The sequence below is a fragment of the Rana temporaria genome, chromosome 2 (genome assembly GCF_905171775.1).
Source record: "Rana temporaria chromosome 2, aRanTem1.1, whole genome shotgun sequence".
In the NCBI taxonomy this organism is placed as follows: Eukaryota; Metazoa; Chordata; class Amphibia; order Anura; family Ranidae; genus Rana; species Rana temporaria.
In genome coordinates, this window is record NC_053490.1 from 326,195,496 (window position 1) to 326,222,697 (window position 27,202).

The window sequence follows — 27,202 nt, forward strand, 5'->3', positions numbered from 1 at the left end:
CCTAATATGCATACACTGTATATACACATACAATTTAAACAGGAGACAACCTACCAACATGCCTTTGGAGTGTGGGAGGAAATCAAAATATCCAGAGGAAACCCACTGCAGCACAGGGAGAGCATGAAAACTCCATGCAGATCAGGATTTGATCCAGGGATCCTAGTGCCTAAAGGCAGAAGAGCTAACCATTAAGTATCATTAATCATGACCCCTTACCACGTGATCAGCTGTCAGCTGATCATGTGATGTAAACAGAGCCAGTAATCTGCTATTTTTTTTTCTCCTCACACTGATGGCGTAAGGAGAAAAAAAAAGCCGATCACCGGCAGCTGTCAGAGGGACATCGGTTCCAATCAAGGAGAGCAGCCTTGGCATCCTGTGTACCACCTGCCAGTGCCCACAGCGCCACCTATCAATACCCACAGTGCTACCTATCAGTGCCCACAATGCCACCTATCAATGTCACCAATCAGTAACATTGCCACCTATCAGTGCCACCTTATCTGTGCCTATCAGTGCCCATCGGTGCAGTCTCATCAGCTCAGATCAATGAAGGAGAAAAATTACCTGTTTGCTAAATTTTATAACAGACTATGAAATTTTTTTCTTTTCTTTTCTTTTTCTGTCTTTTTTTGTTTGTTTAGAACAAAATAAAAACCCCAGTAGTGATTAAATGCCAACAAAAGTTCTATATGTGTGTTTTTTTTTATATATATATATATATAGAAATGTAATTTGGGTAAAATGTAGCATGACAGCTAAACTGTCATTCAAAGAGTGACAGCACTGAAAGCTGAAAATTGGTCTGGGCAGGAGGGGGGTTTAAGTGCCCAGTGAGCAAGTGGTTAAACCCCTAATGTACAAAACTTGCATTAAAGCGGAGATCCAGGCTCCTTCAGAAAATATTAAGTCAGCAGTTACAAATACTGAAGCTTCTCACTTTTAATATTAGGACATTTATCTTTCCACTAATCCAATCGGCTCTCGGGTGCTGCCATCGCCATCTTGGTCAAGGGAAGCCAACAGTCAAGCCTTTTGGCTTCACAGCCATTTTCCTACTGTGCTTTGTGAATGGCCCGGTGGCTTGGGAAGGAGGAAGGGGGCCAAACTTCAGGATGAGGTCTGGTTGACTTCACAGCGCCAAAGTAAGAGCGGGTACCTGTCAAAACCATGAACCCACTCCCCCCCCCCTCCCGAAAGGTGCCAAATATGTCAGCGGAGGGGGGAGGAGGCAAATAAGCGTATCGTCCCTTTTGGGTGGAGCTCCACTTTAAATATTGCATTGTTTACAACACAACTTCAGCATTTTTACAGCATTTGTAAAGTAAAATAAACCTGGTTGATCCTGCTGTTCAGTAGCGTTGCATCAATGCTTACAGTATGTCTCCGCTGCAGCCTCTGATCCTATGGAGTGGATGTGGCCACAATTAGTGCACATGCTCCTGTATCAGGGAATAGGCAAGCCATTCACTTCCTATTATTATTATTATGTAGCGCCTGTGTACTTTCAGTCCAGGTGCTATCTTAAATTTAGAAGGGGATGAGAGAGTTAGTTTACTCTCATCCAGCTAATTCATGTAAATTAGGCCTCTACTCTAGCTGGGCTGTACTACCAGTTCATTCTGTGTTCCAGACATACCTTTCCATCTCTGAGCAACAGGTGGCAGCAGTGGAGCTCAGTCCGAAGCACCTCTTGCCAGCAGCCAATCAGGAGGGTTTTTCCCTCGCGGGGCATGCTGGGGGAGGGTACTTCTTGAGCGGACGCCATTTTGTGGGGTTTGTCTTCTGGTGTTTGTTCCGGGTGCGGCACCCACCTTCAGGGTGTGCGCACATTACGGGCCCCGGCCATATGGCCTACCAGGCCGGGGCGCACGTGCTACCCTGTGTTCTCAGTTCTGGGTCATGTTGGCCCGGAGCAACTGAAGCTGTAAAGGGGCCCCAGTGATCGACTGGGTCCCCAATTTCTGTGAGGAAGATCCCAAGCGAGTTGTGCTGTTCGGTGGGGAGTCAGTCTGAGGTGAGCCCATAGGCAGGCGATCCAACAGGGCCTAGACAATCCATCGGGGATCTGGGTTACCGGACACTGAGAAGTTGGATGTTGGTTGCAACTTATCAGTCGGTGACCCAAAAGTAGGGAGAGGGAGATTCAGGCACTAAATTTACTGGAGAAGATTCATTTCATAATCCTACGTACGGGGAAAGGGTCTGTGGCAGAGGTTCTTTCCCGATATTCATTTACACCAGGTCTGTGGCAGAGACTTGTTCTTCTTCCAGTGCTCCGAGTGATACCCTGGCTGCCAGGTTTGTGTGAGAGGCCTGTCCAGGTAGACTATACCCCCTTGACTGAGGGGCGACGAAAGTAAAGTGTTATTTGAAGCATGACTGCTTCTGTATTATCCAAGCCTGAGTCGGCAACTTTCTCCTTTTCACCAACCTTTATTCTATCTACCTCAAGTTCACTGTTTGCCGTGTCGGGCAAAAATAAAAGCACAGAAAAAGACACCTTGCTGTTTGGACATTCCGTCATTGCTCATCATCATCATCATCATCATACCCCTAGACACATCACAGAGGTAACACGCCATCCCTGTTCTATCCAGCGGCTCCTGCGGGGGTAGTGCTACAATTATTAATATTATTATTATATATTTTTTCTTTTTTATTAACTAAGCCATGTGAACATTACAAAGTGGAGCTGAATTCAAAAAGTGAAGATATGCAATGACATAGGGAACATTTTTAATTCTGCCTATGCAGCACCCTGGAAAACATAAGTTTTTGTCTTGAATTCCTCTTGAAAGATTTCAGTGCACTTCCTGTTATGTCAGTGTGCCTAGGCCAGGCATGTCCAAAGTCCGGCCCGCGATCCGGTTTTGAACGGCCTGCCTGGTTATCTACACATATATATCTTTTGTGGCCCAGAGTCGGGACCACAAAAGATATACTGTATTTATCAACTTATAACACGCACTTTTTTTCCCCCCTTATAATCAGGGGTGCGTGTTATACGCTGATCCCTGCTGCCTGTGAGGGGAAGAGTCCAGTCCCGCCCAGTCCCGTCATTGGACGTGTGTTATGTCCATCATAGAAGCCGGGCTAAGTGGCGGGACTGCGAGAGGAGCCGAGTACACCCGAATACACAGGACATCTCGGCGGCAACATTTAAAACTAATAAAGCTTAATTTTTGGACACGGCTGGCTGCAGATGGACACTTGGGACAGGCTGGCTGCAGATGGACACAGCTGCAGATGGACACTGATTATTCCTGGCAATGGTGAGTGCATTCCTAGCAATGATAGGTGCTGCATTCCTGGGGCAATAGTGAGAGCATTCCTGGCAATGATAGGTGCTGCATTCCTGGGGCAATAGTGAGAGCATTCCTGGCAATGATAGGTGCTGCATTCCTGGCAATGGTAGGTGCTGCATTCCTGGCAATGGTGGGTGCTGCCTTCCTGGCAATGGTGGGTGCTGCCTTCCTGGCAATGGTGGGTGCTGCATTCCTGGCAATGGTGGGTGCTGCATTCCTGGCAATTGGGGGTCTGCAGATGGGCACTGACCCTTATTTTGCTTCACAGTTCTTTATTTAAATTGTTATTTATTTTTTCCTGAAACTTCCCTTTTAAAGTGACGGTGCGTGTTATATACCAATAAATACGATATATCCAAATAATACGCCTGAGCTCATCTCTTTACTCGCACACAGCTACAAAGGCAAGATAATTCTTGTAAGCTCGAACTAACACACTTAGACCGAATTGTAATGGTTCAAAGAATGTCAGGCAAAATGATCGGCCCTCGAGCATGTTCACTTCATCAAATCTGGCCCTCTTTGAAAAGTTTTTGGCACCCCTGGCCTAGGCACTTCTGTTCCTACAGCCTTCTACCTGTATAGCTGCAGTGTAACTTCTGTCCCAGGAGATTTGGATTGACAATTGATGATGTCACTATTGGGCTGTTCACTGTTCTCCTTTGCTGGAGGCTTTGACATGAGAAAGAAAAACCCTTGTTCTGCCAATATGGTTGCCCCGAAACACATAGGTAAATCCGTAATGAGGAAAGATCACCAACGAGAGGACCACAGGCAATATTGGTGACTAGTCATTTGCTTTTTGTCTAAAGAGTTCTGTTCCTCTTATGCCGCATACAAACGACCGTTTTTCATGATGTGAAAAATGACATTTTTTAAAATGGTCATTAAAAACGATCGTGTGTAGGCTCCAGAGCATTTTTCATGACGTCAAAAATGGGCATTAAAAATTTAGAACGCAACGTTTTTCACGTTGACGTTTTTCACGGCGTGAAAAACGGTTGTGTGTAGGCTTGGGCAAGTCATGAGACGGGAGCGCTCGTTCTGGTAAAACTAGCGTTCGTAATGCAGATGGCACATTTGTCACGCTGTAACAGGCTGAAAAACGCGAATCGTCTCTCACCAGACTTTTACTAACACGAAATCAACAAAAGCAGCCCCAAGGGTGGCGCCATCTGAATGGAACTTACCCTTTATAGTGCCGTCGTACGTGTTGTACGTCACCGCGCTTTGCTCAAGCATTTTTTTTTTTCATGATCGTGTGTAGGCAAGGCAGGCTTGACAAGAATCACATTGAAAAAAACGTTGTTTTTTTTTCTAGACCATTAAAAACGGTCATGTGTACGTTTTTAGGCTAGGTTTTAGGCTCCATTCACACTTGGCTCATGGGCTGAATTGCTGCAATCACAAAACGTATGTTCAGGTGCCATTCATTTTCACTGGCACCTAAACGTGGTGTAGTTTTGGCGCGATTGAGTGATAAATTGCAGCAAACGTGCGCAAAGCTTATCGCCCAAAAGAAGCTCCTGCTCCTTTTTGGGAAACAAGCTTTGTGCATTGTGGCTTGCCGCAAAATATCATGCTATACTTGCAGCAAAACCGCTCTGTGTTTTTGGTTCTATCTGAAATGAATGGCATCCGAACATGCATTTTGCGATTGCAGTGCAATTTGAAATTGCGTGCAGAATTATGACGATTTTGCCCAAGATCCCATAAAGCCAAATGTGAATAGATCCCAAGGTCTCATGCACACAAGGTGTTTGCCCAGCTCTCCTAAACACCTTTCCTCCTAGCAACAGCACTTTGGCAAAAAAAAATGCTTGGCTTGTGTAAACGCGTCTAGATCCGTTTAGGCGCATCAAGTGCTTAGGCATTAATTCATTTAATTTGCCAGAATAGTAATTTATTCTGGTCATTTAAAAAAATTAACGCTCAAGCACTAAGCGCGTTAATCGGTTCTTCTGCCAAAATTCTGCTGCTTCTAGATGCGCTGGTAGCGATGTTTTTTCTGCCTCTTTGTGTCCCTGTCTCTTAACACCTCTAAACATGTATGTGTGCGGGGATGTTTACGCTAACATGGAGGGGCATTTAGAGACAGAAAAAACAATGCAAATGTCCCTAAACGCAGAGTTTTTAACGATCAGTGCGCATGAGACCTTAATCTGCTTCTCTCCCACATATGCCACACACACCATCTGAACCAAATAAATGTACCGTATATATACTCGAGTATAAGCCAAGTTTTTCAGCCCTTTTTTGAGCTGAAAGTGACCCACTCGGCTTATACTCAAGTCAGTGTACCGTGACATGCAGACGGCAGCGGGGCAGTGTTAAAAAGTCGTGCTCCTCCAATGTCCTGTTCCGTGATGGGCGGAACACTCAGTTTGTTCAGAGAGGACGAGAGGGCGTCCGTGATAGGTGGTACACTGAACACAGTGTCTGCTGGGAAACTGAGTGTTCCGCCTATCATGGAACAAGACATGGAGGAGCGCAACTTTTTAACACTGCCCGGCCGCCGTCTGAATCTTCATGTCACAGACTCAGGTACACGGCAAAGTGATTCTGCAATAGGCACGACGGTGAGGTCTGGCTGCAATGGGCACAGTAAGGTCTGGCTGCAATGGGCATTTTTGACCCTCTTTTCCACTTACAGTAGCTGCTGCATTCTCACCCTAGGCTTATACTCGAGTCAATACGTTTTCCCATTTTTTTTGTGGTAAAAGTAGGTGCCTCGGATTATATTCGGGTCGGCTTATACTCCAGTATATACGGTATCTTGGTCTCATCAGACCACAGGACATGGTTCCAGTAATCCATGTCCTTGGTCTGCTTGTCTTCAGCAAACTGTATGCAGGCTTTCTTGTGCATCATCTTTAGAAGAGGCTTCCTTCTGGGATGACAGCCATGCAGACCAATTTGATGCCGTGTGCAGCATATGGTCTGAGCACTGACAGGCTGACCCCCCACCCCTTCAACCTCTGCAGCAATATGTCTATTTCCCAAAGACAACCTCTGGATATGATGCTGAGCATGTGCGCTCAACTGCTTTGGTCGACCATGGCGAGGCCTGTTCTAAGTGGAACCTGTCCTGTTAAACAGCTGCATGGTCTTGGCCACCATGCTGCAGCTCAGTTTCAGGGTCTTGGCACTCTTCTTATAGCCTAGGCCATCATTATGTAGAGCAACAATTCATTTTTTAGATCCTCAGAGTTCTTGGCCATGAGGTGCCATGCTGAACTTCCAGTGGCCAGTATGAGAGAGTGAGAGCGATAACACCAAATTTAACACACTTGCTCCCCATTTACACCTGTGACCTTGTAACACTAACAAGTCACATGACACCTGAGAAGGAACATGGCTAATTGGGCCCAATTTGGACATTTCCACTTAGGGGTGTACTCACTTTTGTTGCCGGAGGTATAGACATTAATGGCTGTGTGTTGAGTTATTTTGAGGGGACAGCAAATTTACACGGTTATACAAGCTGTACACTCTCTGCTTTACATTGTAGCAAAGTGTAATTTCTTCGGTGTTGTCATATGAGAAGGAGATGGGCGGGCAGTGAAAACAGGCAGGGGAAGCTCCATTAGCATTGCTGGTTGTCTTGTCATACCAACGGGCACCACAAGAGGCGCCAGATTCCAGAAGGAAGCATAAGACTGCAGAAGACCGCAAAGCCGCGGCCTCAATTACCGGCCGGCACGGCCCAACGCGATCGCGCGTCAGGGGGGGTGCGCACGGAGAAAGTATACCCCAGCTGCGCTGCGCCAGGACACTAATTCTAGTCGCAAGTGCAACCTGGCGCCCAAGGTTTGTCGAGCCCTGTGTTATACTGATGGGTACAGACAGGCATATTGGAGAAATATGGTTCCTCTTAACATGGACAGTAGTAAACACTATAAAGCATATCAAAACTTGAACTTTACAGAAGATTAACAGGAAGTTAAGCATGTACGTTGTACAGATGTGCATTCGTTTATGGACAGTCAATATACCAGTGATCAGGAAATAAAATATATGACTTATGAGGGAAGGGACCACCCAGAGAATGATCTATAAAGTTGCACACAAAAGCATTCCAATTCTAGACCCTATGGAAAGTATGAAGATGATAAAAGAAGAAAGGGTATAGCAGGGCAGGAATAGGGAGGGGGGGGAGATAGGAAATAAAAAATAAAAAAATCAATGAGGAAGGGGAGGGGGTGAGCCAATGCAGAAACCTATGGTCTTCCTGGATGCTACATAGGCGGTAGGTACATAAAGACCTCCCACAGGAGAGTTTTACAGATATGAGATAAAGTCTGATGAATATCTGAAGTAAGACCATGTAATTTTAAGAGCTTCCGATTCGTCATTTACCCAAGCGACCATTTTCTCCAGGTCACATATGGCATTCAGTTCACAGGCCCACTCCACAAGTGAAGGATTGTTCAGTTTACGTCAATATCTGGCAATGATGGAACACTAAAGGCAAAACAAATTTTTTTTTACCTCCACTGTGCAGCTCATTTTGCACAGAGTGTCCCCGAACCCTGTCTTCTGGGGTGCCTCGGCGGCTGTCTCGGCTCCTCCTTGCAAAAGCTTTCCACGTTCATGCGAGCGAGCTCGCATGGTGGAAAGCTTTTGCGGGCGTGCTCCTGTGATACAGTGGCGGGCATAGCCGCCGACTGTATCACTCAGCCCCGCCCCCGGCGCGCCGCGTCATCAGATGTGATTGACAGCAGCGCCAGCCAATGGCTGCGCTGCTATCAATCCGTCCAGCCTAGCCAATCAACGGCCAGGCTGGGAACCGAAGAGGATGACGAAGACGCGCGCGGTACTTTCGAAGGGTGAGGTAAGTAAAACGGGGGTTCGTGGGGGCGGTACCGTCGGATGTTTTTTTACCTTAATGCATAGGATGTATTAAGGTGAAAAAACATTTACCTTTACAACCCTTCGGAAAAGAAAACAGAACAGAAAAGACCCTTCATGATTTGTCCTAGGCACCAAAGAGAATAATCAGTTGGGGGTTCCTGATCTTGTCACCTGCTAGTTTATGATTTATCACAAGTATTTTATCCAAGAAAGGGAGAGTCAGAGGGCACATACTCCATATGTAAGTTGTGATACTAGGGGCAGATGAGAATCTCCAGCAGGTGTCCAGGATTGATGAATCTATGGCATGGAGAAATGTGGGGTATCCATACCTGCTGGTTTATTCTAAAATGCTTTACACTTTATTAGGGCCGAAACAACTAATCGATTAATCGACAACTAATCAATTATGAAAATAGTTGTCAACTATGTTCATAATCGATTAATCGGCCAGTTCATTAGTTGGCCTGCATATAGAATGCATTATTTGTTTACATATCAGGAAATACAGTGCAGCACACATACAGCTCAGTACACCATCCATACATGTCACTAAGTGCCTGAGAATTTGTGAATGTGAAAGTGTGAGGAGCAATGCCTCATGGGACATGTAGTCCTGGGCAAGAAGTGAGTGGTTCTAAAGGCTGAAGTTTTTTTTAACTTGCTATAGCTCTATACTATACTTTGCAGCTTGCTATTGAGGCACTCTGGAGGCAGGAGGAGCCAGAAGCATCAGTGAGGGACCCCAGAAGTGGAGGATCTGGGCTGCTCTGTGCAAAACCATTACACAGAGCAGGTAAGTATAACAAGTTTGTTAAAAAAAAAAAATCACTTTAAAGACTCTGTGCAGGGAAGATCAGCATCTGAACCCAGGGAAAGTGGAGGTAATAGAAGGCATTACCACTGTGTATGGATATTTAAGAATACATTGCCTTTATTTTATTTATTCACATATTAACTAAATTGTACACCACACTTTTTTTTAAGATTATCCGATTAGTCGATTAATCGAAACAATAATCGGCCAACTAATCGATTATGAAAATAATCGTTAGTTGCAGCCCTACACTTTATCTATTTTTTCCGTTTTCTATTTCCCTTATATAGAGTGATTAATGCTGGGAAGAGTCAACACAATGAAGACCAGGCTTGTTGCGAATTTGTGACTGTAGAAGAAAGAGGCAGTGGATTAAATAGCAAATGCAATGAATCAGAGAACTCTGATGTACATACAGATACTAAGGTATGTTGAAAACATAAATTATATGGCTGAACTCTCAAGGATTTAAGCTTTTAAATATCAAATGTATTTTTATTAAAATTGCTTATAAGTACCAAGCAAAACACATACAGTTAAAAGCTAGGTATCTGATGACCGACATATGGTACAGAAGGGATAGGGATGTCCACAGTGACTTCTTCTTTCATTTTTTTTTTACCACCAAGTTTGAAATTCTCAACTCCCCTTTTTTTATAAATCCCTTCAAGGGCTGATCAAATTTATTTAAGCAAAGACACTTACACAGTGGATTAAAACAGTGTTATCAAATACAAAAATCACAGCTCGGGGTTCATGGTGACGTCACATGTACTCATGCTGATAACAGAGGAATGGAGCAGCAGCGACAAGTGAAAATCGCATCTTAAACATAGGTAGAAACGTGGGCAGCTAAACATGTACACATATTTCATGTAAAAGTTGCACTTGGCTCAGCCTGTTCCACATCCTTAGCATCCAAATTGGCCAGTGAAGCTATCCATCACTAAGGTAATCAACAGGAGGCTTTAAAAGCAGGGGTGGGTATAAGCTTGACTTTTACTGGAAAAATCAAGATTTGCACATACAGTGCCTTAAAAAAATATTCATACTTTCCACATTTTGTCATGTTTTTGTTAAAGACGCAAATGTATTTTATTGAGATTTTATGTGATAGACCAACACAAAGTGTCACCTAAGTGTGAAATGCAAAATCACAAAATGCAGCTTACCTGTGCCCATAAGATGCAGCCTGCCTGTGCCCATAAGATGCAACCTCACCTGTGCCCGTCATGCAGCTTGCCAGTGCCTGTCATGCAGCTTGTCGGTGCCCGTCATGTAACCTGCCAGTTCCCGAATCAGAGCGGCGATCTCTGTGTGTCACGGAGCTGTATTTGAATTGCCCGGGTCGCAGTAACAATGTCCCGCCTCCTGTGATCACGTCACACTGATTCAATGTCTCACCGTTGTATCAGTGTGACGTCTGTCACAGGAGGCGGGACATTGTTACTGTGGTCTGTGTAGTTAAGCTCCGTGACACACGGAAATGGCGAGGAGGGAGGGACTGGAGGAGGAGAGGAGAGACTGAGGCGCGCCAGAAGGACACCCCCCTAATGGGCGGCACCAGGGGCAGAGCCCTGTCCAGGCCCCGCCTCCATTTTCGGCTCAATTATCTGCAATTTTTGGGGCAGATCCACAAAAGTATTACGCCGGCGTATCTCTTGATACGTCGCGTAATTTCAAATTTTGCGCGTTGTATCTTTGTTTTTTATCTTCAAAACAAGATACCACGGCATCTCGGCTAGATCCGACAGGCGTACGTCTTAGTACGCCGTCGGATCTAAGCTGCAATTCTTTGGCGGCCGCTAGGTGGCGTTTCCGTTGAATTCCGCGTCGAGTATGCAAATTAGCTAGTAACGGCGATCCACAAACGTACATCCGGCCGGCGCATTTTTTTACGTCGTTTGCGTTTGGCTTTTTCCGGCGTATAGTTAAAGCTACTGTTATGAGGCGTACTCAATGTTAAGTATGGCCGTCCTTCCCACGTAGAAATTAGAAATGTTTACGTCATTTGCGTAAGTCGTTCGCGAATAGGGATTTGCGTAGAATGACGTCATCGTCGGAAGCATTGGCTTGTTCCGGGTTAATTTCGAGCATGTGCACTGGGATACCCCCACAGATGGCGCATGCGCAGTTAAAAAAAAAAACGTTGTTTACATCGGGTCACAACATATTTACAAAAAACAGGCCCCCATCACAGCCATTTCAATTCCGCGCCATTACGCCGCCAAAGATACACTACGCCGTCATAACTTACGGCGCGGATTCTTTGTGGATTCAAAAAAAAAAAGTAAGTTACAGCGGCGTAGTGCATCTTAGATACGCTATTCCCGGCGCATAAATGCGCCGCTGTACGAGGATCTGGCCCAATTTTCAGCCGATATGTTTCGGCAGCCGAAATTTCGGTCCATCCCTAGTCATAACTAGACAAAGTATGAAAGTTTCAAGGGGTATGAATACTTTTTCAAGGCACTGTAAATGCAACTGACTTTATCTCAGAATCTTCTATTGATTTAACTTGTACATTTCACTGAAGTAAACCTCATAGTATATCTGACCCAAACTGAGTAAAAACACATACTCAAAGGGTATAATTCTACATGTCTTGTTAATTAATTTCTTTTGTGTTTTGCCATACTTTAGATCAGCAATGGATTATCTTTCTATTACTGGGGACTTTTTGATGGTCACGCAGGATATGGATGCTCTTTGACATCATCAAGGCTTCTTCATCTTCACATTTGTGATCAGCTAAGAGACCTTGTGCATATTCTCCAGCAACCTACAATTGCTGCTCCTCTGTGTCTAGAAAGTGGCACAAAGAATGAGAGTGCTTCAAATACACCGACTCAGGAGAAAACAGAACCCCCTCTAGAGACTGCATTACGTTTCCACCTTGAAAAACAAGTGTTTCCTGAAAGTCTTGTAATTGGTGCACTGGAAAATGCTTTCAGGCAAATGGTAAGTAGATAGATCCAGGCTGACATTTGCACTGATTAATGTTACAGTACAGTATCTGAAATACCATTTTTGAAAATGCAATTGTCAGGCAACACTCATTGCAGGCATACTGTCAGGTTCATTAGAAATAGCTGTTCCCCCCCTCAGCCCCCTTAAACAATTTCCTGAGCCCGATCTCAATGCAATGCTGTGCCTGTCTATAGCAGCTCTTCTCCCCTCTCTTCTCACAAGAAACTTGGCAGCAGCAGCAGGAGCCATTGGCTCCTGCTGCTGTGAGTCTAATACTGTAAGAAGGGAGCAGGGCTGTGTATATCTATGGATTTACCCAGCCAGGCTCGGGATCGAACCCACATGAGTGCCCTATAGCAAGCGGCTTGTTATAGGGGGACTTGGAGGAGAGGAGGAGCCAAGATTGCTGATGGGAGACCCCAGAAAAGGAGGTTTGGGACCACTGTGTGTGCACAACCATTGCACAGAGCAGGTAAGTGTAACAAGTTTATTTTGGAGAAAAAAATAACTGCTTAAATATTTACAATACTATTAGCATTACTGAGAATGGTACATTGAGGATGCAACCAATACCAATACTACCATATCACAACCCAAAAAACTAATTGGATCCAAAAATGTAACTATTCCTCCTTTAACCACTTGCTTACTGGGCACATAAACCCCCTTCGTTCCCAGGCGAAATTTCAGCTTACGGCACTGCGTCGCTTTAACTGACAATTGCGCGATGTGGCTCCCAAACAAAATTGACGTCCTTTTTTTCCCCACAAATAGAGCTTTATTTTGGTGGTATTTGATCACCTCTGCGGTTTTTATTTTTTGAGCTATAAACAAAAAAAGAGCGACAATTTAAAAAAAATATATATATTTTTTACTTGTTGCTATAATAAATATCCCAATTTTTTTTTAAAAAAAAACGATTTTTTTTCTCAGTTAAGGCCGATACGTATTTTTCGACGTATTTTTGTAAAAAAAATCACAATAAGCGACTGGTTTGCGCAAAAGTTATAGCGCCTACAAAATAGGGGACAGAATAATTTTTTTTTTTTTTTACTAGTAATGGCGGTGATCTGCGATTTTTATTGGGACTGCGACGTTGTGGTGGACACATCGGACACTTTTGACACAAATTTGGCGCCATTCACATTTATACAGCGATCAGTGCTAAAAAATGCACTAATTACTGTATAAATGTGACTGGCAGTGAAGGGGTTAACACTAGGGGGTGAGGAAGGGGTTAAATGTGTATCCTAGGTGTGTTCTAACTGTGTGGGGGGAGGGGGGTGACTGGGGGAGGTGACCGATGCTGTGTCTCTTTGTACAAGAGACACAGATCGGTCTCCTCTCCTCTGACAGCACGTGGAGCTCTGTGTTTACACACAGAGCTCCACTTATCTGCAGTGTTACCGACGATCGCGTGTACCCGGCGGACATCACAGCCGCCAGGTACACGCATCGGCTTCCCAGCGATGCGCCGGGACAGTGTTTACCCGCTGCGCGCCCCCCAGTGGCGCACGTGGGTAATGCTTTTAAATGACGTCCAAAGACGTTCAGTTGGCACTTGAGAGCCGCGCTGTTGACGTCTTTTGTCAATAGCGCGGGTCTCAAGTGGTTAAGGAATGGTAACTAAGTAAGGTACCATTACCCTGAATCCAAAACTCAAACACAACTGTGAACTTTAATGTAACCCATAGCCTAAATATTAACCTAAATATCTATACACTAGTGGTGCTTCAGGTTTTGGCATAAGGATCTTGGTGCATCCACCTAGGCAAGTATGATTTCAAAAATTAAAAATAAATTCTCAACTTCTCTTTTAAAGTAAGCCCTCAATGCTGAATCCTAAACCCCCAACACTTAAAGCGGACCTTCAGTAATTTTTTCATCTTTCCATCTATTAAATCTTCTGCCGTTGTTTAAAAATATATATATATATATATATATATATATATATATATATATATATATATATATATATTCTGCTAGTAAATACCTCATACGACCCACTTCCTCTTTCTTGTTTGGTCATTGGCCTAGGCTTATGACCTAATGCACAGCTTTCTCTCTCTCTCTCTCTCTCTCTCTCTCTCTCTCTCTCTCTCTCTCACACACTCACACTCACACTCACACTCACACTCTCTCTCTCTCTCTCTCGTGAGAGTTTGCCAGGAAGAGAGGGGGGATGAGTCCTAGGAGGGTCAATGAGAGCTGCAGAGCTGGAGACATGCCTCTGTGTGTCTGTGTAAATCCAGGAAGTGAACAGGCCTGATCATTTCATCCTGTGATAGACACCTCTGTGCCAAATATATACTGTGTCCATGAAGAATATTCAGTCATTCTTTTTAGTACTGAAAATTACCTGGTTTCACTATATAATGCTAAAGCCTAACTCAAGCTAAAATAATTTTGACACAATAAGGAAGAGTTTGCATTTCATTTTTGTTTGTGACCCCTATCAGAAGAGAACGACACAGACAGCAATAAAACATTTCAGAAATTCTAAGCCTTCATCATTCTATTAAAAATGTGTTTGTGTTTTTGTCTGCGTTCCCATCCGAGATATTTTCCATCATTATCTGTCTCAACAAGAAATGCAGAGAACTTTAAGCTTGAGCTATTCATCTCTGTAAACATGAGGCTTTGTCAACAGAACAGCAAGAATAGAAAAGTAAGTCTAACCTAGGGGTGGCAAAAAAAATCTAAATATTCAGATGCAATATTTCATATTTTCCTAAAAGAAAACAGTGTGCATTACTGTTAAGAGTTCACACTTCTACTAACTTCCTGTCATAAATCTGTTTTATGTTTGTCTTTGAAATTACAGGATGAACAAATTGAAAGAGAGAGAACCTCAAATAGTATAGAAGGAGGCTGCTGTGCACTTGTTGCAATCTGTTTGCTGGACAAACTGTATGTAGCCAATGCTGGGGACAGCAGGTATGATTTATTTAAAACTGAAGGCAGAATAAAGTTAGGACTATCTGTTTCTTCTTAGAAGTCACAAGATCATCCACGCATTGGGGCTGATTTACGAAAGGCAAATTAGACTGCAGTGTTTCGTTGATGAAAATATTTGCCATCATTTTCATCAGCGGCATGTTTCCAGTGACGAATACTAAACGAAAATTAACTCAAATTTTTATCAATTGATGAAATCTATGATCCAAATTAATTCCAATTTTTGTCAATGTGGGAGGGACGTTTAACCACATGAACTCTGCCTGTAAAGTCTGTGAGTCTTTCCCCTCCCAGCAAACAAGGTAGCAACCATAGTGTGCTTAGTGGTATGACATGCACTGTGCAGCATTACAGACCTCCTCAGATAAATGTCCTGAGCATTCAGCAGCATTTACAGGCCTCCTGAGAGACCCGACCGTCCAGAGTACTGTGTGTAGCATTATTACAGGCCCAATCAGACACATGCCCATCCAGAGTACTGTGTGTAGCATTATTACAGGCCCCCTCGGGCACATGACCATCCAGAGTACTGTGTGTAGCATTATTACAAGCCCCCTAAGACACATGACAGTCCAAAACACTGTGTGCACAATTACAGGCCTTATACGACCGTCCAGAGCACTGTGCACATTACAGGCCTCTTCAGAGCACTGTGCACATTACAGGCCTCTTCAGATCACTGTCCAGAGAACTGTGCGCATTACAGGCCTCTTCAGATCACTGCCCAGAGCACTGTGCGCATTACAGGCCTCTTCAGACCACTGTCCAGAGCACTGTGCACATTACAGGCCTCTTCAGACCACTGTCCAGAGCACTGTGCACATTACAGGCCTCTTCAGAGCACTGTGCACATTACAGGCCTCTTCAGACCACTGTCCAGAGCACTGTGCACATTACAGGCCTCTTCAGAGCACTGTGCACATTACAGGCCTCTTCAGACCACTACCCAGAGCACTGTGCGCATTACAGGCCTCTTCGTTAAAGCGTACACACAACCGTTTTTCACGACGTGAAATAGAGCAGGTTCTAAATTTTGAACGCCCATTTTTCGCGTTGAGAAAAATGCTCTGGAGCCTACACACGACCGTTTTTCATGACCAATTTAAATAATGGCATTTTTCTCGTCATGAAAAACGGTTGTGTGTACAAGGCATTAGACTGTGCACTTTGCAAGGACAGTTGCTCTAGTGTTTAGTAAATGGTGGGAAGCTCTGCTAACTTCCATCATCCAACCATGTGCATGCAAAAAATGCATTGTTTTTTTGTTTTCTTTTCCTTGCAGTGATTGGGTATTCTTTGTAAGGTATGAAAATTAGGGGAAACTAATGCGCAAACCAACAAGAGGGTGGGGTGGGAAGAAAAAACTAAACAAATGTGTAGCAGCCACCTAGTAAGTGTTCGCACACTGATAGCAAAATTAATAGAAGAAGGGGGTATAGGGGTGCTCACTCTAAAATTAAAGGGTCACTAAAGGAATTTTTTTTTTTAGCTAAATAGCTTCCTTTACCTTGCTGCAGTCCTGGTTTCATGTGCTCATTGTTCGTTTTTGCTTTGATGTTGCTGTAAATTCTCTCTGTTCTGGACACTTCCTGGTTGCCTTTTTCCTGATAACCACAGTACTGGGAGATTTCTCACGGTGGTCACTAATCAAGGAGCTGTGTGTAAAACGAAACTGGATTGGTGCTGAGGAGTTTTAGACAAAGTATCACTGCTCTCTATTGGCTGACTGCCCTCTAGTGGCTCTCTGTACATCAGAGAACCAGCAAACAACAGCAAAAACGAAACTACACTGCAGGCACATTATATGATTGTTTTTTTATCTATTTTTAATCATTTTTAAAAGGAATCAGTTAACTATTATGTCTCTATGCCCTGTAAACAGTCATTTCAGCTAAAAAAAATTTTTCCTTTAGTGACCCTTTAATATTACATTAAAATATCTTGTATGTTCTTCAATAATAAATAAATAAATATGACTTCCTCTACAGTACAAATAAATACCAAGTGCAGCAATCCAAATGTGAAAAAAACTAATCCTGTGTAAAATATCCGTGTAAACCAATGAGAGAGGAAAAAAAAAAAAAATAAGACTGATAAAAACTAATATAAATATTCAGTGATATATAGTATACTGTAAAGTGCATCAAACAACAATAATATGTGCAAAGTAGGCAAATCCAAAAAAACAGCAACGTGCAGATGCAGTTCCTTGTGCTGGAAAATTTCTATAAGTGATCCACAGCAATGTGCATAAAAGTCCAAAACAATGCGAGTCACAGGCAATCCAATTTCAATTGCAGTGTCATACAAAAAGTGCAAGTGCTGATCCTCCAGTGCTGGTGCCAATCATTTCCCCCAGCCTCTCACCTTAAGGCTGGGTTCACACTACTACACTACTTTCATCCTACTTTGCTCTGCTACATTGGTCCTACATTTATCCTACATCCATCCTACTTTCATGAACAGGATACTACTTTGGTCCGACTTCAATGATATTCAATGGGCCTGAAGTAGGATCAATGTAGGAACAAAAGTAGTACAGGGAGCATTTTTAAAGTCGGGCCGACTTGTGTAGGACGCTACAAGACGCTCTCATAGGGAAACGTTGAAGACAGAGCAAAGTAGGATGAAAGTAGTGTAGTAGTGTGAACCCAGCCTAATAGGCTTAAAAATAAGCATTTCTGTTGTATTCCTTTTAAAAGATCCCTCCACTCTTACGGACCTCCTGGTTTCACATTCTCAGACAGGCACATAAAGGGATAAATAGGCACTTGCACTTTTTGTATGACACTGCATTTGGAATTTGAATTTCCTGTGACTCGCACTGTTTTGGACTTTTATGCACATTGGATCAATTGTTCTTGCAGAGTGCAACTTATTTTGTTTCATTATAGTTTGGTTTCAGAATTTGTTTAGTTTAGTTTCATTTTTGTTAAATTTTGTTTTGTTTTCCTTAAAATTCGTTTATAAATTTTCTAGCAAATTCCAACTTATTTTTCATAAAATTTATATCGCACCAGAGAGGCCTGGTATGGACTTTTTACATTTCCCTATTGCCGGGCACTGCCAACATTATTTTCTTTATATTCATCTTCCAGTGGGGAAGCCAGCTGACGGTTGATAAATCATGGTTGTTAAGGACGTGGGCGGCCAGCTTCCCGGTCCGCTGCTTAACCACTTCCCGCCCGCCATATGCAGAATGACAGCCGGGAAGTGGTTCTGTTATCCTGACTGGTCGTCATATCTGCTTAACAACTTCCCGCCCGCCATATGCAGAATGACAGCCGGTAAGTGGTTCTGTTATCCTGACTGGTCGTCATATCTGCTTAACCACTCCCCGCCCGCCATATGCAGACTGACAGCTGGGAAGTGGTTCTGTTATCCTGACTGGTCGTCATATCTGCTTAACCACTCCCTGCCCGCCATATGCAGAATGACAGCTGGGAAGTGGTTCTGTTATCCTGACTGGTCGTCATATGACGGCAGGATAACATGCCGGCGCGCGCCCATGGGGGCACGCAGCAATCGCAAGTGCGGCGTGTCAGTTTGACACACCGCATCTCCAATCGTGATAAGGAACCTCTGTTAGAGGCTTCTTACCATGTGATTAGCTGTGACCAATCAGTGCCTGGTATTGAAGTGGTTAACAACCAGCTATTCTTTACACAGAATTTGAACTGGTCGATCGTTTTTTGACCAATACAAATTCTAATCATTCTCAAAGATGGAATTCATTACAAAATGAATAAACAAAACAAGACGGATATCAATGAAATTCGTTACTATTTCATTCTGAGATTTGGATACATCCGAATAACCAAAAATATGTCCGAATTTGTATTCAGACCGAAACAAATTGCACATGTTTAGCTTATTGACCTTTAGTAAATCAACTCCAATGTGCATGATATTGGTACGAATAATGATATTTTTTTTTTTTTTTCACAAGAAAGAATAATGATATTTTTGACAAAATAATTGGTAAAAATATATTGGGCCTGATCTATTATTAAGGTTGTAAGGCTTGCACAAAGACTTCCCAGGGTACATTGAGTATGGTAAACCACTATATTATACATTCCATATCTATATAAAACTAAACTCTCACAAAAGAATATGTTCTACAGCCTGAAAATGACACACTGCAGCTTCTAATACACACAGTGAAAAGCTCACAGTGTGCAATGAAATCAGCCCCTTTTAGAGCAGAGTGGGTGGATGACAAGTCTGCGTCCGTTCAGGTTATGCAGATCAAATATGGGTAGAGCCCGTTCTTCTCTATGGGCAGCCGAGTGCAAATGGACTCCATGTGTTTTTGATGCAGAGAAAAACACACTGGACTTAATGTGGTTTGAGCTAGCCCACAAATTTAAAAGAGAAAAATCTGTCCCCCACCGTCTCTGAAGTGAGAACTCAGCAATCAAACACTGCTGATTGCTCAGTTCTTCCCTTCAGTCCCAAACAGAGAGCCGTGACTGTCAGTCACCGTCTCTGCTCTCTCCTCCAGTGCTCAGTGGAGCGCTGGGTTGTGGGGGGGAGGTGGGAGGGGCTGGCTCAGGCTCTTGGCGGATCACTGAGAGGCTGAGACAGGTACCAGTCCAGGCATCTGGGTGGATCTGGACCATATGGTCAGGATCTTTTCCAAGCCTGGATCGGTTGAGTGACAGAACATCCGCTGACAACCGATCTCACCCGGTTCCGCATTCCTCCGATTCTGCAGACGAAGGAAAACCCTATTTTTCCATCCGTCTGCGGATCGGGTGAACACGGAAAAGACAGTCCGTGTTCATCTGATCCCCCCATAGAGGAGAGCGGAGAAAAGACAGGGCAGTCCCTGCACAGTGTGCAGGGACCGCCCTTTCACCTGCCGGCTCAGCGGGGATCAACGGAGCGATCCACGCTGAGCAAGCGGAGGTTCATGGGGCGGACCAACCAACCAAATAACCAACCAAAACCAAAGAACTGGAAAAACATTGGCCCTTACCCTCCCATTCGGGGCAGCACCTAACTAGCTGAATTGCTACCTGCTTACATGCCTCTGCCAGTTATATACAGTTGTGCTCATAAGTTTACATACCCTGGCAGAATTTATGATTTCTTGGCCCTTTTTCAGAGAATATGAATGATAACACAAAAACATTTTTCACTCATGGTTAGTGTTTGGCTGACGCCACTTATTATCAATCAACTGTGTTTACTCGTTTTAAATCATAATGGCAACAGAAACTACCCAAATGACCCTGATCAAAAGTTTACATACCCCAGCTCTTAATACTGTGTATTGCCCCCTTTAACATCAATGACAGATTGAAGTCTTTTGTGATATTTGTGGATGAGGCTCTTTATCTTCTCAGATGGTAAAGTTGCCCATTCCTCTTGGCAAAAAGCCTCCAGTTCCTGTAAATTCTTGGGCTGTCTTGCATGAACATCTGTGTCCCATTGGTGAAATTTCTCCAATTCCCGCCCAATAGCCACAACAGGAAGTGAGAGGAAATTCCTCCAAATTGAAAAGAATCCCTGGTAGTCACCGGGTTCACCAGAACTAGTGTCTCCATTAGAAGATTTCTCCTCTGTTTCTGTTCCAGTGATCACTTAACATTTGTGATTTTCTTTTACTTTCATTTTTAATAGGACAAATGGGATGAATTTCCCTAAGATGGGCACAAACAGCAATACAAATCTAACCAGTGTTCTAATTCCTCTCTACTCTATCCACAACTTAAAAAAAAAATTCCGTTCAGTTGTACTTTAATTGTACATTCTTAGATAGATCCCCATGTTTATTAAAATCCATCCAGAGCTTTTACACTCAAAGATAGGCCATACAAAATATCAGAAAATAAAATACATCTGTCTTAGCTAGATGAATTTGGTATATTGTTTTTATGAAGCAGTTATATTGTGTAATAGCATTAATGGGTGGATTTATGTAATAAACGCAGAACATGTTCAGCGTTTTCAGGAGAAACTATGTGACTGTTGTTTTACTACTGCTTTATCAGCCCTTTACAGATAAAGGCTATACTTGTCTGACTTTGACATTTTATGCAATTTTAGAGCCATTATCATCCAACAGGGGGAAACCATTCCGATGTCGCAAGAGTTCACTCCGGAAACAGAAAGGCAAAGATTGCAGTTCCTAGTAAGTAAGATTGTATGGTTATTTTAAGTCTTCCCCACTCATTAGTCACAAAAACTCTATAACACAGAGTTATATTTTTTTAATACGTGCCCGTCACAAGCTGTAGCTGGTTTTGCTTTACAGATTATATTAAAATATATCATAAATTGATCTTAATATTTATTATAGACTTTGTTCTTCTTTAAATATCTGTGCCCACATACAGTATGTTAAAAAAAAAACACAATACTTTTATTGCACAAAATGTTATACGACTGAATCAGAATGTTCTTTGTGTTCAGTAAAGTTGGCCATACAATATTCATCATACATTATACAATTTTCTTATTCACTTTTCTTTAGATTTAACTTTCAACTATGTAGTGCAAGGGCTGGCCTGATTGCATACAAATTGAACATGTTTAGGTTTGACCTGATATTATATGGCTTTGGTAAAAGGAAAATTGTACAAGACAATTGTAGAATGTGTAGCCAGCCTAACCTATACATTATTTTCAGGGATGCTGTCACTGTTACGGCTTTCATTTGTTTAGTAATTACATGAATAAAACACATATGCGGTATGTCACTGCAATATATGCACTTTTCTTTGTATCCCTTGAAAAATCCTGCAAGTTCAGAAAATTACCCACTGTAGTGGCAGAAATGCACTTGGCACCTAATTACTGATGCAGACTGACATCACAGCTTTTTTGTAGGCTGGATGGTGTCAGCCCTGCTCTGTTGTATTTTGCTAAAAAAGGCAAGTTCTTTGTTAGGATTTACATACACTATTAGAAAAAAATATATATTATTTATTTGAGGGAGATGGGGAGGTAGGCCATGTTGTTCCATTGCCACTGCCTGTACACATTCTGTATGTGTATGTGTGTATGTATATATATTTATATATATATATACATACAGGCACACTGAAGGATCTTGTACTAACAATCAAGAAATGGGATTCTCAATTTCCGATTTTCTAATCCCTGTAATGGCCATCCCAGTGATTAGTCACTGTGCAGCCCACCCCTGTATTTATTTATTTTCTCCTCTGAATGAAGACAAATATATATTGATTCTTTCTCTCCTTGCTAGGGGAGAACATGTAAACAAACAAGTTTGTGTAAAAAATAAAGAAAAAATTAATCAAGGTTTGCTCTAGATCAGTATCGGAGTAAGTGTTATAGTCAAGGTCAGGGTCAGTATAGTTTAAACAAATGGCCACTGCCCCACTTATAACTGGCCTTCGCAGCAAGCAGCACATGGACGCATGTCGAACAAAACCAAAGACAATTCCCAGCTAAACTCACCAGCCAGCCTGCAACCAACCGAATTCCCCTGTTTAACAATTTGTGTTAAAAACAGGGGTTTAGTTAGTGCACATTTTCAAATACATGCGTAAGCTGCAGAGCCAACTCACGGCACCCCAGTATTATCTGCAATACTAACTCTGTAAATTTATGAGAACCTCCATAGAAGAAGAACATGCATTCTAATGGATAGATAAAGGGCAGATGAGCCTGAAGGAAGCCCACCTTCCTTCAAGGCACAGTATAGTTTAAGTAGGATTTAAAAATAAAATTTTAATTAGTATCAGTGTCAGTATGTTTTAGGTAGGATCCAAAAAAACATTTTTCACTATTGTTTCTGGGCCCTACTACAAGTACAAACCTCAAATAACATACACATATGTGGTCTAGAGAGGGAAGGATCGCCACCACTCCCGACCAGCTCAAGTGAATAAATGATAGGAGCGTTTATTCTTTTGGGTTGGTCAGGAGTAGCTGCGATCCTTACTTCTATACATTTACTAGCCCTCTGGATTTGTATCAGGACAAGCCTGCACCCCATGCTCTGGGACACAGGGACATACTTTCACCTCTACTTTAAGCGGCACCACCAGCAATTTGTAATGTATGGTAACAGCAAGAAAAATACAGATACATTTTTTAAAAAAAACTTTTTTTTTTTTACTATTTTGGGAGTTTTCCTTTGATAATACCACCAAATGAAAGCCCAATTTGTCCTGCAAAAAAAAAAAACGAGGTCATATCTTAGGCTGCATATTTACGCTGGCCACTAGGTGGCGCTTCCATATAGTTACGCGAGGAATATGCTAATTAGGTATTTACGCCGATTCAGAAACATACGTCCCGCCGGCGCATTTTTTTACGTCGTTTACGTTAGGCTTTTTTCGGCGTATAGTTACCCCTGCTATATGAGGCGTAGCTAATGTTAAGTATGGACGTCGTTCCCACACCGAGTTTTGCAAATTTGACGTTGTTTGCGTAAGTTGTTCGCGAATAGGGCTGCACGTCATTTACGTTCACGTCGAATCCAATACGTCCTTGCGGCGTACTTTGGAGCAATGCACACTGGGATATTTCACGGACGGCGCATGCGCCGTTCAAAAAAAAGTCAAAAACGCGGGGTCATCTTAAATTTAAATAAAACACGCCCACAACATCCCCATTTGAATTAGGCGGGCTTACGCCGCCACACATACGTTACGCTGCTGTACCTAAGGGCACAAGTTCTTTCTGCATACGGAACTTGCGCCCAAAGTTACAGCGGCGTAACGTATCTAAGATACGTTACGCCCACAGATAGAGCATTCTATCTGAATCCGGGCCACAGAGGATAAATAGCAGTGCACAGAAAGGGTGATGTAAATTTCTGAACCGCAGACACTGAAAGGTCATCAGTAAAAAGTCCATTAACAGTCCATGGGGTACTTCTGGCATAGCAGTAGTGGTTCCCAGAGTAAGTCAGCTCTGTATAGAAAATAATAAAAGATAAAAGGAAAGTGCCAAAAACACTCACAGGACAAGATAAATAGGAGCACTCATCATAAATAAAGGCACCGCTGCTTGTCCCCGTCCCCAGGAGTCTCCTAGGCAAGCTTGGAGTGCACACAGGATGTGACCTCACAGAGGGGAAGGATAGGTGCTGCAGACAGGCTACACGCCTCTAGAAGGAGCAGTGAAGCTCCCCTGGTGTAGTCTGTCTGCCACACCTATTCTTTCCCTCTGTGACATCACATCCTGTCCATTTGTGTTCATGTCTGAGTTGTGCACAGACCTTTTTAACAGTGCCTTGAAAAAGTATTCACACCCCTTGAAATTTTTCACATTTTGTCATCTTACAACCAAAAATGTAAATGTATTTTATTGGGATTTTATGTGATGGACCAACACAAAGTGGCACATAATAGTGAAGTGGAAGGAAAATTATAATTTTTTATAAATAAATATGTGAAAAGTGTAGCGTGCATTTGTATTCAGCCCCCTTTACTCTGCTACCCCTAACTAAAATCTAGTGGAACCAATTGCCTTCAGAAGTCACCTAATTAGTAAATAGAGTCCACCTGTGTGTAATTTAATCTCAGTATAAATACAACTGTCCTGTGTAGCCCTTTAGAGGTTTGTTAGAGAACCTTCGTTCATGAAGGTCATGGAACACACCAGACAGGTCAAAGATAAAGTTGTGGAGAAGTTTCAAGCGGGGTTAGGTTATAAAAAAATATCCTAAGCTTTGAACATCTCATAGAGCACTATTCAATGCATCATCCAAAAATGGAAAGAGTATGGCACAACTGCAAACCTACCAAGACATGGCCGTCCACCTAAACTGACAGGCGGGGCACAGAGAGCATTAATCAGAGAAGCAGCCAAGAGGCCCATGGTAACTCTGGAGGGGCTCTATAGATCCACAGCTCAGGGGGAAGAATCTGTTCACAGGACAATTGTCTAGCGCAGTGTTTCTCAACTCCAGTCCTCAAGGCGCCCCAACAGGTCATGTTTTCAGGCTTTCCATTATATTGCACAGGTGATTTGATCAGTTTCACTGCCTTAGCAGTTACCGCAGCCGTTTCATCTGAGAGAAATCCTGAAAACATGACCTGTTGGGGCGCCTCGAGGACTGGAGTCGAGAAACACTGGTCTAGCACTCCACAAATCTGGCCTTTATGGAAGAGTGGCAAGAAGGAAGCCATAAAATGTCCTGTTTTCAGTTTGCAAGAAGCCATGTGGGGGACACAACAAACATGTGGAAGAAGGTGCTCTGGTCAGATGAGACCAAATTTTACTTTTTGGCTTAAAAGTAAAAGGCTATGTATGGCAAAAAAAACTAACACTGCACATCACATTAAACGCACCATCCTCAGTGAAACATGGTGGTGGCAGCATCATGTTGTGGGGATGCTTTTCTTCAGCAGGGACAGTGAAGTTGGTCAGAGTTGATGGGAAGATGGATGGAACCAAATACAGGGCAATCTTAGAAGAAAACCTGTTACGAGTCTGCAAAAGGCTTGAGACTGGGGCGGAGGTTCACCTTCTAGCAGGACAATGACCCTAAATATACAGCCAAAGCTACAATTGAATAGTTTAGATCAAAGCATATTCATGTATTAGAATGGCCCAGTCAAAGTCCAGACCTAAATCTAATTGAGGATCTGTGGCAAGACTTGAAAATTGCTGTTCAGACACTATCCATCCAAACTGGCAGAGCTTGAGCTATTTTGCAAAGAATGAGCACAAATTTCACTCTCTAGATGTGCAAAGCTGGTAGAGACATCCCCAAAAAGACTTGCAGCTGTAATTGCAGTAAAAGGGGGTTCTACAAAGTAATGACTGAATACAACTGCACCCCACACTTTTCAAATTTTTACTTAAAATAATTTGGAAAACCACTTTGTGTTGGTCTATCACAGAGGTGGCAAACACAAGGCCCGCAGGCCGAATCCGGCCCTCCAGGCCATTTCATGTGGCCCTCGCACCTCTCCTGCATTCCTACTTTAGACCCTTACTTTTTGCTTTCAAGCAATGCATGCAGCTTCTTCCCAGTAGCAGTCTAAGGAAAGGGGGTGCACTGTGATGTAAGGGAGAGTGGGGGACTCAACTGATAGTGGGGTGGCTCTTGACATCTAAAGTAAAGGGGAGGGAATGCACTGGACATCTAATATTACAGATACAAATGGCCCTTTTGAAGGCAATCATAATGCTGATGCGGCCCATGATGAAATTGAGTTTGACACCCCTGGTCTATCACATAAAATACCAATAAAATACATTTATGTTTTTTGTTGTAACATGACAAAATGTGGAAAAATTTTAAGGGATATTAATACTTTTTCAAGGCACTGTATATGTTGGCTGATGCTCAGTTCTCTCCCTCTCTGTTGTGGGAGCCTGCTGCCATAGAAAAGGCTGATTGCTAACAAAAAGCTAAAAAGGTACAAAGTCTGCCTGTTTATTTTGGGGAGCCCATTAGGGGGCACCCTGTTAGTCAGACACTGACCTGAGTCTAGTTACTGCAGATGTCTTGTTTTAAGATATTGACTTGCTAGACGAGCCCCTATAATAAACTGTATATATATTTAAACCATTGAGTAAGGGCAAATGATTCATGTAAAATGTAGCTTAGCTGAGAAGACCTCTCCTCCTCTTATCCCCTCTGAAGACCCCTGGAATGTATGGTATCATTTGCCTATGCAAGAAACCAGGAAATAACTTAAGAAATGTAAAAAGAAAAGTTTAAAACAAGTAAATATATACTTTTCTATCTATTTACTAATGCTAACAGCATGAGGATTAAAAATAATCCATGTTGATTGTGAGAATGAAGTTCCACTTTAAGTAAGATATTATTGATATTATTAAGTAAATCATTTTAACTAGTTGACTATACAGTTTGTTTTTGTACTCTGAAAAGGACAGGCAGCACATTATCTTTATAAATACATACAATCGCAACACCTGCAATACTATCTTTTTTATCATAGGCTTCCTTAAAGCCAGATCTGTTGGGAAATGAATTTACATGCCTCGATTTCCCCAGAAGAATACAGCAGAAAGAAATCAGGAAACGGATTCTGTATCGAGACCACACCATGACAGGCTGGTAATATACAGTTTTTCTGTCTGATTTTAGATTAAACTGAAAAGAGTCATCAAAATGTTCTTTTGAATGGATAAGAACCATACTCCAATCTGTGTTCGTTTTGGGTTACTTTATTGGATCATCTATAATGGATTTACAGCCATGGTGTCTCCACCCAAAAAAATAAACGAATCTTTAACGCGTTTCAGCACAATGTGGCTTTCATCACAAGTCTTCAGGAGGAGGAGTTTTTTTATTTTATTTTTTTGTGGAGATGCCACTGTG

The 27,202-nt window shown here is 42.7% G+C and overlaps 1 protein-coding gene across 1 annotated transcript in view; it reads left to right on the forward strand.

Annotated features, from left to right (window-relative positions):
- The window catches only part of LOC120927050 (protein phosphatase 1H-like), an 88,547-nt gene that overhangs the window by 34,259 nt on the left and 27,086 nt on the right, over nt 1-27,202 (forward strand). The window contains exons 3-7 of the mRNA XM_040337479.1: nt 9,273-9,408; nt 11,626-11,943; nt 14,777-14,889; nt 20,968-21,052; nt 26,820-26,938. Of these exons, the coding sequence (XP_040193413.1) occupies nt 9,273-9,408; nt 11,626-11,943; nt 14,777-14,889; nt 20,968-21,052; nt 26,820-26,938 (771 nt within the window). The remainder of the gene's footprint in view (nt 1-9,272; nt 9,409-11,625; nt 11,944-14,776; nt 14,890-20,967; nt 21,053-26,819; nt 26,939-27,202) is intronic.